We start from the raw sequence: 17,016 nt of genomic DNA on the forward strand, positions 1-17,016 counted from the left end.
TTGGTGAATTGCTTTACAAAAGTGTGACAACTTTGTACTTTTACTCATAATTTAGAAAAAAATAAAATTCTAAGATATTTGTTAATCAAGTTTCAAAATAAAACAATTTCAACCTTCATTGTATCTAACAATCCAATATAAAATGAGTCAAAGCAAATGGATTTTATTTTGTTCTATTGATTGAATGTTAGATGTTCTAATAAAATTTGTAGAGATAGGCATGAACATCTTCAAATTTTGGAAGATATGGACCTACTTTATGCTAGATATTAAAGAACTTTTACAATGCAATTATCATAGTTTTATATTATAACAGAATATTTGGTACTTGTTAAAAGAATTCAATTTCAATTTACCTTTTAATGCAACAAAAATAATTACTTACATGCATTAAAGATATAAAAGAGTAGTGAATGCATGTCGCCATAAAAATTAGAGTAATAGATTCCAAAACTTTTAGTAAATGCAATACCCAATGTTGGGAATGTTCTTTATGTAATTGAAGGCAACTAATGTTTATATTGGGGTTCTACTAGAATTATTTGCAGACATGTAAAAGTAGTAGGGACCTCCACAAGTCATCATTTAATTCAACTATTCCCATGTTGTTGGTTTCATCTAAAAGCTTGTAGTTTTCAACCAACATTATGGCAACAAATGGATCCTGAAATGGCAATACCACAATAGTTATTTCAACTTGTGCACATCCCATGATATAATTATAAAGAAAAGGCTGAAATATTGACATTGCTATTATATATTCAATCAAGGATGAATGACAAGTGAGTTTATAAGTTCTCATAATAGGCATTAACTACACATTATACACACTGTAACAAATGTGTGATGCTAGACTTATCATTTACAACACATAAAGACATTGTCATTAAACAAATTGCTTAAACCTACTTCAATAATATCTATGCAGGACACAGCTCTAATTTGCTTCATTATCCTGAAAAAGGTCCATTTAATCAGCAAGTACCCAAGAAATTCATCAAAATGCTCCATATACTCCAAGACATGTCTAGATCAATAAAAGAAAGACAAGTTGAAAAAAACACTATCAACTTCAAAAGGGCTAAACATGGGTTATGCTTAATCAGAAGTCCATTTTTAAAAACATATGCGGTTCTCTCAAAAATGTATGTATGCAAAAGTTATGGCCTCCACAAACTACAAGATTTTGTGAACAGTAGAGGGGCAGTTTCATAACTATCAAATGGCAGTTTTGAAACAACCGTTCTTCTTAAATGGGCAGTTTTGTAAAAACAGAGGATTTATTTCTGTCAAGGGTAGGTTTCATTTCTGCCACCTGCAGAATGTACTAGTTTTGTTAATGCCAACCACATAATGTGACAGTTTTGTCAAGAGAAATCATATCAGCAAAGTAACAACAAACAAAATATGTCTCTTCAATTTTGAGACTCGTGAGAATCCTTTGGTACCTTGAAAGATACTTTTAGCATTATAAATATCATGTAACACTCAGTTGATGCAATGAATAAGATGCAAGAATGAGAGATTCGATTGGTGATCTTTGTAAAGTAACTAGTTGTTCTTAGTTGGAACTACTCTTTACCCCTTGTAAATCTTTTTATAGCAGCATTAGGTACCAACTGTCATGTCCAGCTGGTCTTCCCCACATTGGGTTCTTGGGAATACAATCCTATTGCTATGTTGTTTGTTTCCTTCTGTTTACATTGTCCATAGTTATGAAAGTAATCTACACATTCCATGGACATTTTGACTGGTTTGAATACATTAAAACCAAAGTTCCCAGACTCGGACTCAGCTTTGACTCGGCTTGGACTCGGCAAAATAAGAAAACCCTTGAAATTTAGAGATTTTTGATGATTTAAAACTTGTTTCATACACCCATTATTGAATTAAGCTTAAAGACACTATAACATCATCAAATCGAAGCTAATTTGATCACATACATAAACATACATCCATCACATGCGTAGAAATCTAAATTGTAGCTGAAGGAATTAGAAAACATAGATATATAGAGCTATAAATGTTGTCCAATGTATATAAAATCCATGACTTCAAATGTTCCCAAACATATATGTAACTGTAAAGTGTAAACAAAAACAAGTCTATGGCTTAGGCTCTGGCTCAGCCTCGTCTATCTGCCTCCTAGAAAGGCGTCTAAGGTAGGTCCTGGATGACTGAGTAGCCATAGTCTTTGCTTGTGATGTGCCAGTCTGAGTAGCCATAGGTGCTGTGCCTGATCGTGCTCTATCCTCCTTCTCTGCCATAGCCACAGCCTCAGCCTCTCTGTCTGCCTGGTCAACCCACTCAAGGTCCTCATCAGTGAAGACTGGATCGGTGGACTCAGTGAGCCAATCGGACTCGGGGTCGACTTCCTCTAGAGTGATTGGAGAGGAGTCAGCGTCCAAAATCTGTCTGGTCCTGAGATGGAGGTTGTAAGAAAGGGAAATGGCAAAAAAAATCATTAAAAAGTGAATGCCAATCCCTTTTAGGGTTATAAGAAAGGGAAATGGCAAAAAAAATCATTAAAAAATGCTATGTTTTGTTTGTTTTTTTGACTGCACTTTTTTAAGTGACGTCAACCGGGTCACAACCCTCGGACTCAGCGAGTCAGGGAGTGACTCGCTGACTCGGCAAGTCAGGCGAGTCATGCCACCTGACCCGTCCGAGCCCGGGTCAAGGTCACCTGGCCCGCTGACTCGCGTGACTCGCCGCGAGTCACAGAACTCTGATTAAAACCACTACCTGAGTAAATTCAAGTAGTTTAAGCAAGAGTGCAAAATCAAAATGTTTTGAATTCCACAAACTTTATTTGAATAGCTATTAAAACACGAGTTTGTGTGCATGGCAAGAATATTTACAAAGTTCTTTGACAAAGTATTGTATGAATTTGTGGTAGCATAGAACAGTCTTGATAAAATCAATAAATAGAAAGCTTGAGGGGTCGAAGCTTGTCATATTAGAGAAGAGTTGCAAGTTACATGGGCTAACCAAGAATTCTTCATTTGTATCTTAGAGAACCGCAACAAGATTTGTTGTTAAAGGAAGAATTATCGGCAAAACTCTAACATAATGTTGGAATGGAGAAGAGAAGAGTCTACCACGAAAGGAGGAGCAGCCTCTAATTAAAAAATTTCAAACAATACAAGAAGTATGCATGGAAAATACTTCATGATTTTTTTTCCTTAAATTATACATTAAATGAATCCACTAGTAATTTTGAGATGCATAATAGATGAAATGATTTTAAGTTGTTAATAAGGAGGAATTGTTATTGTAGGGGACTTGGTAAGGATGGCCAAAGAGTTCTTAATTCCACTTTGATTAAGGGAAGGCCTCAATATCTAGGCCATGCATATGGTAGAATGAAGATTGGAGAATGCTCTAGCACAACTCAAGGAAGAGTAGTTTCCATGAAGGAAGATTTTGCACAAATGTAAAGTGCGGCCCAAAGAATGTAAAAATATTGTTTACATCATTTTTGTAAGCTACTCTTCCTTATGCATATACTTTTTTTAATCCCCTCTGCACCCACACACCTCTTCCTCTCACTTCACAAAGCACTAGCCTCATTTCTGATCTGTTCTTCTTTTACAAAAGATTCTCCTGTTCTTGGTGCTTTGTTTCTCAACACACCTCCTTCACTCTGCCTTCGCTCTCCTTATTGTACTCTCCCTGCATGATCTCCTACGTAGCTTCCCCTCTCTTCTACTTTGTCGAATCTGCAATCTTTTTAAACTTGATTATTTTCATTCTGTATTTTACCTAAACTTCCTTACGTGGCCTCCAAGAGGCTTTTGATCTTCCCCTCTTTCATTTTCAGTCAGTTATGTTTCTAAATTCCTTGTCTCTTGCATTGGAGACTTTTGATTTCCTTGTGCCTTGTTTAAATTGTCAGGCTCTTGATTTTATCCTGCAAACACATTCATTAATTTCCATTCCATATGTTTCATTGTTATTGCAAAACTGAAATCACTTCTTGTACCCCTTCATTCTCCATATTTTGTCTTATAGATTTTTTAGCCATGTCCAATGGTCGGGATGCTCTTGCATTAGACTCACTTGGTAAGAAGTTTGTGAGCATAGATCACAAAAGAAGAGTTGAGTGATTGAATCACTCTTCCAGATTGAATGCAATCTGCAGTGAACTCCATCACTGAAACAATTATCACGATAGTCTTTGGGTCCTTGGCTAGCGAACTTCAACCTTATCACATGCTTGGGGTAGTACCATTTCTTCAGGAGGGAAATTCTTCTCTTTGTTGTGTTCTTTCTCCATGCTTGATTCACTTTGTCATTGGATGACTTCATGAGGATTATTGACCCTTGGGCTGCCCCATGAATTACTATTGTATCTCTTCTTCTTTTGTTCACTGATGAAGAACCCATAACACCTTATTCGAGATGAAATTGTTATAAAACAATGCCCATGCCTTGATTTGTTGGTTTGATAGATTGTGTGTGCAAACAAGACTGAAAAGGGAAGGGATAAATTGATGTGAAAATGGGCTCACAAGTGAACTTCGGGTTTAGAGGACTGCATTACATGCGTGGAAAAACAAGAGCATTGACTTGCAATGGTGGAGAACGAACATGCAACTCCATATGTGTAATGGGAAAATACAAGTTTGCACTTGTAATTGGATCCTAGAGACTCATTTTCAAGTGTTTTTTAGTGCATTTTGGACCAATTTCGGGTATTGGGAGGTGGAATGCGAGTGCATAGCAGCAAGTTTGAAAAGGTGGAAATGGCCAGTGCAAATGTAGGGAAAAACTTTTAAACTTGCACTTCTAATCAGGTCTTGGAGATTTGATAGCAAGCTAGCAAGTCTTGAATGTTTGGGATGTGCAAAATGGGGAAGAGATGCTGAAACTTTCACTTTCAATCGGGTCTTGGAGACCCGAGTGCAAGTAAGCGAGTTTGCATATAAACTTGCAGCAGGGACCTTAAGATCCGATTACACATAAAAGAGGCTTAGCAAGATAGATAGACACTTGCATTCATCACTCAAAAAGAAAGGTGACTTGGCTAAGACACTTTGCATCAGGTTTTTGTGGACCAATTACAAGTGAAAGGGTAGTAATTGCAAACTTGCAATCGGGTTTCAAAGACCCGATTGCAAGTAAAATATACATTGCCAATGGTGAAGCATGAAGGGCTTGCAATTGGGTTCTAAAGACCCGATTGAAAGTGATTTTAACTTGTAATGAAAATAACCCCTACACACTTGCAGTCAGGTTTCTAGAACCCGATTGCAAGCGACCAAGTGTCTCTTTTCTTTTATAAAGCGAACTTGTAATCAGGTTTCAAAACCCCGATTACAAGTAAAGTTGATTTACTTGCAATGTTGGACATAAAACCCCCACTTGACTTTGACAAGAAAGCTCAACTAAAGGGACCTTAGTTGCAGTCGGGTCTTGAAGACCTGATTGCAAGTGATATAATACAACTTGTAATGATGCTCTAGAGATCCGACTTTGCAAGTAACTTGACAATTAAAATAATGAACTAACTTGTAATCGGGTCTTAGAGGCCCGATTACAAGTAAGTGCTTTTACTTGTAATGTCATCCAAAAGTTCCTACTACTTGCAGTGAAGTCAAAAAGTTCCTACTTGCAGTGTCTAACCTGAAACTCGAAATTGCATAGAAAGCTAGGAAAATGAAAGCAAGAATCAACCGGAACTTTCACAAAGATGGAAGATAAGCTTGTGATATTAGCATGATAGCTTCATAATATTTCTTTCTATTCTATTTAATGGTCAATATTGTATATTTTGTACATATTAGATTCTTTCTAATTCTGACGATCGTTTCTTAGTAGAAACATTGTGTCTTGTATTCTATAAATGATATGTTGATCATTCTTTTAATTCAATCAGTTTTTACCAAATACTTGTGTATTATGTTATTAGAGCTTTAGGTGAATTTGTTTTTCGAATTTTTTTAATCCTAATTATCCATGAGTGGAAATTTCGAAATTATTCCAGTTCATCCTAAGGGCTTTCGTTTTTTTTTTCTGCTTCATCTCCATTTTCCTGCATCGTGGGTTTGTCTTTGAGGATTTATTCTTCAACCCGCATTGGATGTTTGCAGGGTTTTGGCGAATTCTTTTCGACTCTGCATCTTCTTTTCGGTGGGTTTTGTCTGCAACAATTGCGATTTGTCTTCGTGGGTTTGTTCTAAGGATTTTTTTTCCTCTACCCGTGTTTGTTTGGTAGCTCAGAAAAACGGGATTTTTCGTGTCTGTTCTTTGGCTTGTATTTGCATCGCGCGACTTCATCTCTGCAAGTTCACGTGTTCTTTGTCTGTGTTGCGCGATTTTCGGCCCTCCATCTACAAGGCAAGCATTGCATTTTATTTTTTGGCACGGGATTTTTTGGACGTGTTCGAAGCAACAACGCGATCTTCCGACAGGGTTTTCCAAAAACGTAGTTTTCAAAACTCGCGATTTCGAGCTTCTGATTTTCACGACCTAGAGGTTTTACCCTCAGTTTAAAATCCGTCATTTTTTTGCATCATTGTTCAAGCCGCCTGGGGTTTTTTACAAACCCTCTGTACTTGTTCTGCGGCTAGGGTTTTTCAAACAATAATACTCAAAAATTTAGTCAACCAACTTTGACCTCAGTTTTCAGTGATGGCATCTTTGACAAATATTCTGCTCGAGGGAAGTCAAAAATTCAGTGGCAGAAATTATAACACCTGGAAACAACAGATGCTCACAATTTTTGAGTGTTGTGTTATTGATCAATTGATTCGTGGAAAGGCCACCCGTCCCACTGCAGCCGATCCTGAACAGACAAAGTTTAATGAACAAAATCGTGAAGCGGTCATACTCATCAAGCTCTCAGTGACCGATGATCAACTTCCTCGGATACCTTCCAGCAAAACAACTGCCAAGATATGGGAGCATCTCAAGATGCTGCATGAGACGTCTGATAAGAGTAGAGGCTTCTTTCTGAAAAATATGCTCTTCTCTATTGTCATGGATGAGCACACATCTCTTCAGGCGCATCTAAATCAGATCAGGGATATTCGTGACCAGTTAGAGACCATCGGTTGGCAAATGGAGGACATGGTCGTGATCACTCTGAAGAGCTTACCAAAGTTATATGAGCATTTTGTCGAAACACTCAACATCACTTCTACTGGTGTTGATCTAAAGTTTGTTGATCTCTGCACTAAACTTCTGTAGCAGCATCGGTGGAAGCAACAATTTGATAGCAGTACAAGCTCATCCTCTACAGAAGAAGCATTTGCTGCCAAATCCTTTCAGAAGGATAAAGGCAAATCACAATCTTCTTAGTCTTCTTAGCAAAAATCCTCTGCTCTGTCATCAGAAGGCTCGAAGAAGAAAAATGTTCAGTGCAATTACTACCATAAGTTTGGTCACATGAAGCTTGAGTGCCGTAAATGCTTGGCTGCACAGGCTAAGCAAAGTGGTTCACAGTCGAAAGCAAATGTAGCGGAGCACATTGAGCAGAGCGAGTCTGCCTTTTATGCCTTCATGGCTAAAAGACCTGCAGACCATGTCAAATCCTCTGCCTAGTATATAGATTCAGGTGCCTCACGCCACTTCACTCATCGTCGGGATTGGTTCACTGTTTTTCAGCTGTACTCAGATTCAGTTATCTTTGGAAGAGGGGGAGAGTACACTGTTGTCAGAAAGGGCAATGTGCAAATTCAGTTTGGCGGGAGGAAATTAATTTTCCTCGATGTGTACCATGTTCTAGGAATGGAACTCAACCTTCTCTCAGTTAGTCAAATTCTGAGAATTCTCCTCAGCTCGACGTGACCTTTAGCTCACATCAGTGCACTATCATTGATCGCGAGACTCAGACAACAGTTGTTGTGGGTCTTGAGGATCATGGTCTTTTCAGACTAGTTGACTTAGGTGATTCTCAGGAGCTTGCCATGGCAGCCAAGTGCTCCTCTATTAGTACACTCTGACATCAGTGGTATGAGCACTTAAATGTGCACTATCTTTCTTAGCTTGTTTGGGAAGATCTTGTCATCGGATTGCCAGAGATCCGGACCCAAAACCTTAGAGTTTGCGGAGCATGTCAGGCTGGGAAACAACATCAGACTCCCTTTTCAGATGGCGACTCCTGGAGAGCTTCTAAGGTACTTCAACTGGTCCATGCTAATATTTGTGGACCTATGGCTACTCCTTCTGTTACTGGGTCCAGGTATTTTCTACTTTTTGTTGATGATTTTAGTAGAAAAATGTGGGTGTATTTTCTTTATTAGAAATCAGAAGTGTTTGATGTGTTTCAAAAGTTCAAAGCATTAGTAGAAAAAGAGTCTAGTAATCATATTATTACTCTTCGATCTGATAATGGGGGAGAATTCTATTCTTTTGCTTTCTCCCATTTCTGTGAACAACATGGCATCAAGCGCCAACTCACTACACCCTACACCCCTCAGCAAAACGGTGTCGTTGAGTAGAGAAACCACACGATTACCGAAATGGCCCGGTATATGCTTGAACACGAGTGTTCCGAAGAAATTTTGGGCTGAAGCAGTTAATACTACAATCTATCTTCTGAATTGGTCTCCTACAGTGGTTGTAAAGAAGACGACTCCAGAAGAGGCTTGGTCAGGCTGCAAGCCCAAAATCAGTCACCTAAACGTTTTTGGTTCCACTGCCTTTGTTTGGATCCCTGATGCTAAGTACACCAAGTTGGATGCCAAGGGCCAGAAACTCATGCTAACCAGCTACAATGATAATCACAAAGCCTACCGATTGGTTGACATCGAGGCAAATCGTATCATCTTTAGTCATGACGTGGTTTTTGATGAGGAACGAGGGCCATTTCAGCTCTCTCCTTCACTTGTGGATTTTGAGGATCAGCCTTTAAAGGCTTTAGACTTGGATGTCCGTCTTCCATTAGGTCCACCTGATGGGAGGGCTCCAGCTATTCCAACTATTGCACCTACACCAATTCCTTCTCCTGCAGGATCACCTAGACACACAACTGCACCACCTGACTTTCCTCGGGATTCATCCGATCTTCTGTTAGATGAATTTGATCCTATTCCACCTCTTGCATCTGATTTTGGAACTTCTACTCTCCGGCCTAAATTGTGGGCTAAGACACTTGCTGATCTTCATGATGATGAGCTCATCGAAGGTAGAACTGCTCGAAAGAAGAGCAAACAGCCTGATTATGTCAATTTTGCTCTCATGGCCAATATTGACAGTGTGTATGAACCACAAACATACATAGAGGCGAAAGGGATACCTGAGTGGGAACAAGCTATGGCAACTGAGCACCCAAGCTTGCTGAGAAATAAAACTTGGGTTCTGTCCGATCTTCCTCCAAGGAAGAAACCCATTGGATGCAAATGGGTCTATAAGGTAAAATACAAGGTTGATGGTACTTTAGATAAGTATAAGGCTCGTCTTGTTGCCAAAGGCTTCTCTCAGCGTGAAGGCATTGATTACGAGGAAACCTTTGCTTCGACTACAAAGATGAGCACCATCAGATTAGTCCTAGCCATGGCAGCTCAGTGTGGATGGAAGGTCCATCAAATGGACGTCAAGAGTGCCTTCCTGAATGGTGAGTTATAGGAAGAGGTCTACATGATGCAACCTCCTGGATTCAAGGTTGCCGGAAAAGAACACCGGGTACTCAAACTGGTGAAAGCACTCTATGGCTTGAAATAGGCTCCTCGGGCATGGTACATGAAAAATGATAAGTACCTCACAGATCAGGGTTTCTAGAGGAGTCCTTCTGACTCAAATTTGTATGTCAAGACTACTGGCAGTGATATCATCATTCTAGTTATTTATGTTGATGATCTGATCATCACTGGCAGTTCGACATCTTTGTTTCAGGGAATCAAGAAGAGTTTATGCCAATCTTTTGACATGACCGACCTTGGGGACTTCTGCACTACTGCCTAGGTGTTGAGGTTTGGCAGCAGTCTAATGGCATCTTCATTTCTCAGTCCAAATATGCTAGGGCTCTACTAGACAAGTTCTGCATGCAGTACTGCAAACCTGCATCTACACCTATGGAGAAAGGCTTGAAGTTGTCGGCCAAATCCGGTTCTCCAGTTGAGAATGAATCCAATTTCAGGCACAACTAGTGGATAGTTTAATCTATCTCACCTCCACTAGACCTGATCTAAGCTATGTAGTGAGTTACATATCCCGCTTCATGACAGCTCCTACATCAGAACATTGGGCTGTATTGAGGTAGATCACGTGCTATGTCAAGGGCACTTCAAACTTTGGTATCCTTTATGGACGAACCAAAGATCCCAGACTCATTGGTGTTAATTTTGTAACGTCGGTCATACTATTTCATGCTTCCGATATATATATATATATATATTAATTTGATTACATATACTAATATGTTAACGTTAACTAATGATAAATAAAACCAAAGTTGACTTATCGCATTTGACCAACAGTTACACCGTTCATGGTATCGGGTGGTAAAGCGATTCTCAAACAAGTCGCACTCCTTCCGATCGGGTAAGTAAACTGTGACTAGTTTATATACTATGGTGAGAGGTACGTAGGGAAGAGATGTGTCTTCCCACGTGGGAAGACATATCTCTTCACTACGTAACCCCTCATCCACTTATATAGCATGCTTACATTGAGGAGGATGCACACACCGAAATTGATAAGTGTGGTGCATCTTTAAAACATGCTATAGCAGATAAAATACAACTTTCAGATCATATCTCCATCTCTTCTATTTTGATCACAAAATTTTGAAAGAACTTAACATGGTATCAGAGCGAAGTTAAGGAAGATCATATTAAAATTCTGTAACAATCTCATAAAATTTCACCAGGCTCTTACTAAGATCACATTCCCATAATCCTAATGGTAACCGGAGTTAGGTTTGAAGATAGATTAGATGGAGCATCAAATTTTGTATCTTGGAAATTCAGGATCATGCTTGTTTTGAAAGAAAATAAAATTGACTCCCATGTCAAAAGTGAAAATCCTGAACCCTCTGATGATACAAAGAAAATTCAGTGGAGCAAGGACAGTGAAGAAGCCCTTAAGATAATTGAGGATTCAGTAAGAGACCACATTGTACCGGTTATTTCTAAATATGAGACAGCCTTTCAGATGTTCAAAGCACTAGCTGACATTTATGAAATCAACAACACTAGCAGGGCTCTCACCCTAAAGAATCAACTACACCATATAAAGATGAATAAAGGAGAAACAATTACATCTTATTTCTTGAGGATCACTGAGCTTAGGGATCAACTATCCACTATTGGACATCTAGTAGACAACAAAGAACTTGCTATGATGGCCCTAAATGGACTTCGTACCTCATGGGAATCGTTCATTCAAGGAATCAATGCTCGTTCTAAATTTCCTAAGTTTGATAGATTGAAAACCGATTGCATTCAAGAGGAATCTCGGCTTGTCACAAGAGGAATAAAACAAAACAATGGTAATGAAGACATTCAAGTTCTAAACTCTAATTCCCACAAGAAAGGAAAGAAGAACTTTAAGAGAAAGAGGGACAACAACTCAAATGGGAAGAGGTCTTCAAAGAAGAAGAGAAACATTTCTGAAGTACAATGTTTCAGATGTGACCAATATGGGCACTATGCAATGAAGTGTCCAGACAAGATCGAACAACAAGCTTCAATGGCAGAAATCAAGAAAGGGAGTAATTCCGAGAAGCTAGTCTTCTACTCAGCCCTCTCTAGTCAAGTCACCTCCAGTTTCAACACATGGGTGATTGATGGCGGAGCATCTCGACACATCGCTGGATTTCGTGAGCACCTAGATACACTTGTGGAAAGTTCAAATGAAGAAGTGACAATTGGTGATGACTCAAATTATCTAGTTATGGGAATAGGAACCTGCAATATCAACCTAAAGTCAGGCATATCCCTACAACTGATTGGAGTTCTATTTGTACCTGGTATAAAGAGAAACCTTGTCTCAGTTTCTGCACTTGAAGATAAGGGTTACAGATTAACCTTATGGAAGGAAAGTTACTTGCTTGGCCAAAGAACTCCACCATCAAGAAAGCCCACACCATTGGAGTGAGACAAGGGAGCCTCTACAGACTTTGCACCACTCCACCTCTAGCCTTGATTCATGAGACTCCAAATTCGAATGAACTTTGGCACAAAAGATTAGGGCACCTTCATTTCCATGCCCTACCTAAGATAGAGAAGATGGTGATCGACTTACCCAAGCTAAGTCAAAAATCTGAAGGAGCCTGCAAAGGGTGTGCCTTGGGAAAGAATACTAAAGGGTCTTTTAATTCTAGCAACAGTAAATCCAAAAATGTATTAGAATTAGTTCATTCTGATTTATGTGGACCCATGTTTGTACCCTCATTAGGGGGATTTTTATATTATGTAATATTTGTAGATGATTATTCTAGGAAGACCTAGATATATTTTCTGAGGTACAAAAAGTCTGAAGAAATCCTTTCTAAATTTAAGGAATTCAAAGCTCTTGCAGAAAATATGACAGGTAAGAAAAGCATAACCTTAAGAATAGACAATGGGGGGAATACACTTCTGATATGTTTAAAGATTATTGTATAAATGCTGGGATTAAGAGGGAGTTAACTGTACCTTATAACCCACAACAAAATGGGGTAGCTGAAAGAAAGAATAGGACTATAGTAGAAGCTGCTAGGGCTATGTTGTTTGACCAAAATATAGAAACCTCATTTTGGGTTGAAGCATCTAGGACAACTGTGTACATTCAAAATAGATGTCCTCATTCTCTTCTTGACAATAAAACCCCTGAAGAAGCCTTTACTGGCAACAAACCTGACATAAGTCATTTCCGGATCTTTGGGTGTCCAATCTATATTCATGTCCCCAAAGAAAAGAGGTCAAAGTTAGAACCTTCTGGAAAGAAAGGAGTATTTGTTGGGTATAGTGAAACCTCTAAAGCCTACAAAATATACATACCTGGTCAAAGACAAATTGAACTAAGCAGAGATGTCATCTTTGAGGAAGACATAGCATTTAGGAGGTCCAAAAGCTCTAATGAATTAGAACACCAAGATCCTCCTACAAGCTTGGATGAGGATTCCACCCCTGAGATTCAAAGGGAGACCCCTGAAGATGCTGAGCATGAAGTTCAAGGCTTACCTTTAGAAGAAAATTATCCCGAAACTAGGAAGAGACCAATTTGGGCTAAAAAGATGCTTCAAGAAGCTGAAAATTATGCTGCTCCAAAGGGGACCTTTAGAGAAAGTAAGAGACCTAACCTATTTTCCAGTTATACTGCCTTGAAGAGTGAGATCATTGATGCAGAACCTTCTTGTGTTGGAGATGCGCTCAAGCATCAAGTTTGGAAAGATGCTATGTTAGAAGAGTATCAGTCAATTTTGAAAAATGATGTCTGGGATATTGTGCCTAGGCCTAAAGGCAAATCTGTGGTATCTTCTAGATGGCTCTTCAAAATCAAACATGCAGCAGATGGCAGCATTGAGAAGCACAAAGCAAGGTTTGTTGCCAGAGGTTTCTCACAGAAAGAAGGTATTGACTATGAAGAGACATTTGCTCCTGTTGCCAGATACACTTCTGTCCGAGCAGTTTTGGCTATTGCAGCATCTAAAGGATGGAAAGTCCATCAAATGGATGTCGAGACTGCTTTTCTGAATGGTAAGATTGAAGAAGTTTATTTGGAGCAACCTGAAGGTTTTGTGATTCAAAAGGGTGAATCACATGTCTGCAGATTAAAGAAAGCTCTTTATGGACTGAAACAGGCCCCCTGAGCATGGTATGAAAGAATTGATCACTATCTCTTGGAATTAGGGTTTTTCAAGAATGAAGCAGATCCAAATCTCTACTACAAGGTAGTCAATGGTGAATTATTAATTCTTATTCTTTATGTTGATGATCTACTAATCATAGGAGAGGATAATTGTATTTCTCGATGTAAGAAAGAATTAGCCTCTGAGTTTGATATGAAAGATTTAGGAATTCTTCACTACTTCCTTGGATTGGAAGTTTGGCAGCAGGCAGATGGTATAATCCTTAATCAAGGAAAATACACGATTGATATACTCAAGAGATTTAGAATGTTGGATTGTAGATCCATGACCACACCTATGGAGACAAATCTGCACAAGCTAAAGCAAACAGCTGTAGAATCAAAGTTTGCAGATCCTACACTCTACAAACAGATTATTGGATCTCTGATGTATTTGGTAAACACAAGACCTAATATATGTATGCTGTAAATGCACTAAGTCAGTTCATGTGTGAACCCAGAGAAATACATCTTGTTGCTGCAAAGCATATTCTGAGATATCTTCGAGGAACTATTGGTTTTGGTTTGAAATATAAACATGTAGAGCTTGACCTACACAGATTCACTGATTTTGATTGGGCTGGAAGCATAGTTGACAGGAAAAGCACATCAGGATGTTGCTTCAGTTTAGGATCAGGAATGATCTCATGGATATGTAGAAAACAGTCTCCAGTTGCTCAGAGTTCTACAGAAGCTGAATACATTGCAGCCTCCATGGGAGCAAGAGAAGCTGTATGGCTCCGGAAATTGCTTGTAGGACTGTTTGGTTAGCCCTTAAATCCTACTGTCATCTACTGTGACAATTAGAGTTGCATCAAGCTTTCAACGACTCCAGTATTTCATGACAGGTCTAAACACATTGAGATTCCTTATCACTATGTTCGAGATATGGTGGAAAGGAATGTGATCTGACTGAATTATATTAGTACAGGTGATCAAATTGCAGACATTCTTACCAAGCCTCTCTCCAAGATCAAGATTGAACACTTTAGAGATAAACTTGGTATGGTTGAAAATGTTATTTAATTTTGAGATAGAGTCTCATTTATTTTGATATACTAATATATTTAAAGATGTTTAGTGTGTAAACTCTTTTATTTGTCATGTGTGTGACTCCATGACTGCATGGGCCTTCCGTGAACATTATTGAAGGGTGACGACTTTTCAATAACGAACACTTGTTTCAAATTGATATTGTAAGGTGACGATTTAACAATTATCAATTTAACTATCTTGATGGATATCATGTGACTTGATATCTATGGACATGTCATGATAGTATATATATCTCTGAGACACTATGGTAGATATCCGTTGGTTGATATCATTAAATAAACCATAATTATGATAGAGATCTTCATGGTGAATATTATGAACATAATATTCATGGACATACCATGAAATCATTATCAGTATGGTAGGCATCATGTGACTTGATGCCAATGCACATACCTTGATAAATATGAGTTATGGTGAGTATCATGAGACTTGATATTCATTGTTGAGCCATATCTCTAAATATCACTATGGTGTGATATCTCCTCTCTTCACAATCAATGGATGAATTGTGATGTTTTCTCTAACATGAAATGTGTCCTCCCTAGTTAAGAGGGAGTGTTAATTTTATAACGTCGGTTGTACTATTTCATGCTTCCGATATATATATATATATATATATATATATATATATATATAAATTTGATTACATATACTAATATGTTAATGTTAACTAATGATAAACAAAACTAAAGTTAACTTATCGTGTTTGACCAACGGTTACACCGTTCATGGTATCGGGTGGTAAAGCGATTCTCAAACAAGTCGCACTCCTTCCGATCAGGTAAGTAAACGGTGACTAGTTTATATACTGTGGTGAGAGGTACGTAAGGAAGAGATGTGTCTTCCCACGTGGGAAGACATATCTCTTCACTACGTAACCCCTCATCCACTTATATAGCATGCTTACATTGAGGAGGATGCACACACCGAAATTGATAAGTGTGGTGCATCTTTAAAACATGCTATAGCAGATAAAATACAACTTTCAGATCATATCTCCATCTCTTCTATTTTGATCACAGAATTTTGAAAGAACTTAACAATCAGTTACATAGATTCGGATTGGGCAAGCTCTATTGATGACAAAATGTCTACATTCAGATATGTCTTCAGTTTGGGAACAAGTGCTATAACTTGGACCAGTAAGAAGCAATAGGTAGTAGCTCTTTCCTCGACGGAAGCTGAATATGGAGGAACAGTCAAAGCAGCTTGTGAGGCAGTTTGGCTTCGACGAATGCTTTTAGACATCCAGCTGTCTCAAGTCGGTCTTATGGTGTTGAATCTTGCCAAAATCCAGTCTTCCATGAGCGGACCAAGCATGTTGAGCTTCACTATCACTTACCAGACTAAAAATATCCTAACCAAGTCTTTACATCCAGATAAGTTTGTTAAGTTCAGGGGGCTACTTGGTGTAGTAGACAGATTGACCATTAAGGGAGGGTATTAGCATAATATCTTCGTAATATTTCTTTCTATTATGTTTAATGGTCAGTATTGTATATTTTGTACATATTAGATTCTTTCTAATTTTGACGATCGTTTCTTAATAGAAACATCGTGTCTTGTATTCTATAAATGATCTATTGATCATTCTTTTAATTGAATCGGTTTTTACCAAATACTTGTCTATTGCGTGATTAATTTATCATCAAGAAATGCAGCCTTTCCACCTTGGAAAATGTGCCTTAGAACCTTAAAATCACAAATTTAAAGCAGAAATTTGTGGGGTCGTCTAATTTTTGAAAGTTCAAAAATGAGGACAACATTATTTAAATTATCCTCCCTTCAAATGAGTTCTCTTCTCCCTTTTATACCTCATATTTGGGGGAGTCACAACTTGTCATTTCATGCCTTTTGACCATTCATTAACTTTAAACAAATTTTCATTATATATTTATATTCCTTTATATTTTAATTTAATTTTAATTTTTATTCTTTTGTATTTTAAATTTTATTATTAAATTATATTTCGAAGTAGGGACAATACAGTTTGCCCCACCTAAGATTGCTTGTCCTCAAGCAATGCCAATTTTAATTTTCTCAAGTTGAGTCATCCACCAAGATAAGGATTCCCCAAATCAACTTTTGGGAATTTGTAATCTTTCTTGTGATGTAATTAGCTTCTTCTATACATTCTGAGATAATTTAGGAATTGGAGCTTCTATACCAAGTGATGTT

General features: G+C 38.2%; 1 protein-coding gene across 6 annotated transcripts in view; it reads right to left on the reverse strand.

The window, feature by feature from the left end:
* Nucleotides 1–420: 420 nt before the first annotated feature.
* The window catches only part of LOC131060616 (uncharacterized), a 91,213-nt gene continuing 74,617 nt past the window's right edge, over nt 421–17,016 (reverse strand). For 3 of the 6 annotated variants that reach the window (XM_057993927.2, XM_057993926.1, XM_057993925.1), the window contains one exon: nt 421–664. In XM_057993927.2, coding sequence (XP_057849910.1) covers nt 539–664 — 126 coding nt within the window. In that variant the 3' untranslated portion in view covers nt 421–538. Of the gene's footprint in view, nt 665–789; nt 956–1,003; nt 1,316–17,016 lie in introns of those variants that run through there. The other 3 variants (XR_009110399.2, XR_009110400.2, XR_009110401.2) reach the window with 3 other exon arrangements.

Source organism: Cryptomeria japonica, chromosome 2 (genome assembly GCF_030272615.1).
Source record: "Cryptomeria japonica chromosome 2, Sugi_1.0, whole genome shotgun sequence".
NCBI classification, from domain to species: Eukaryota; Viridiplantae; Streptophyta; class Pinopsida; order Cupressales; family Cupressaceae; genus Cryptomeria; species Cryptomeria japonica.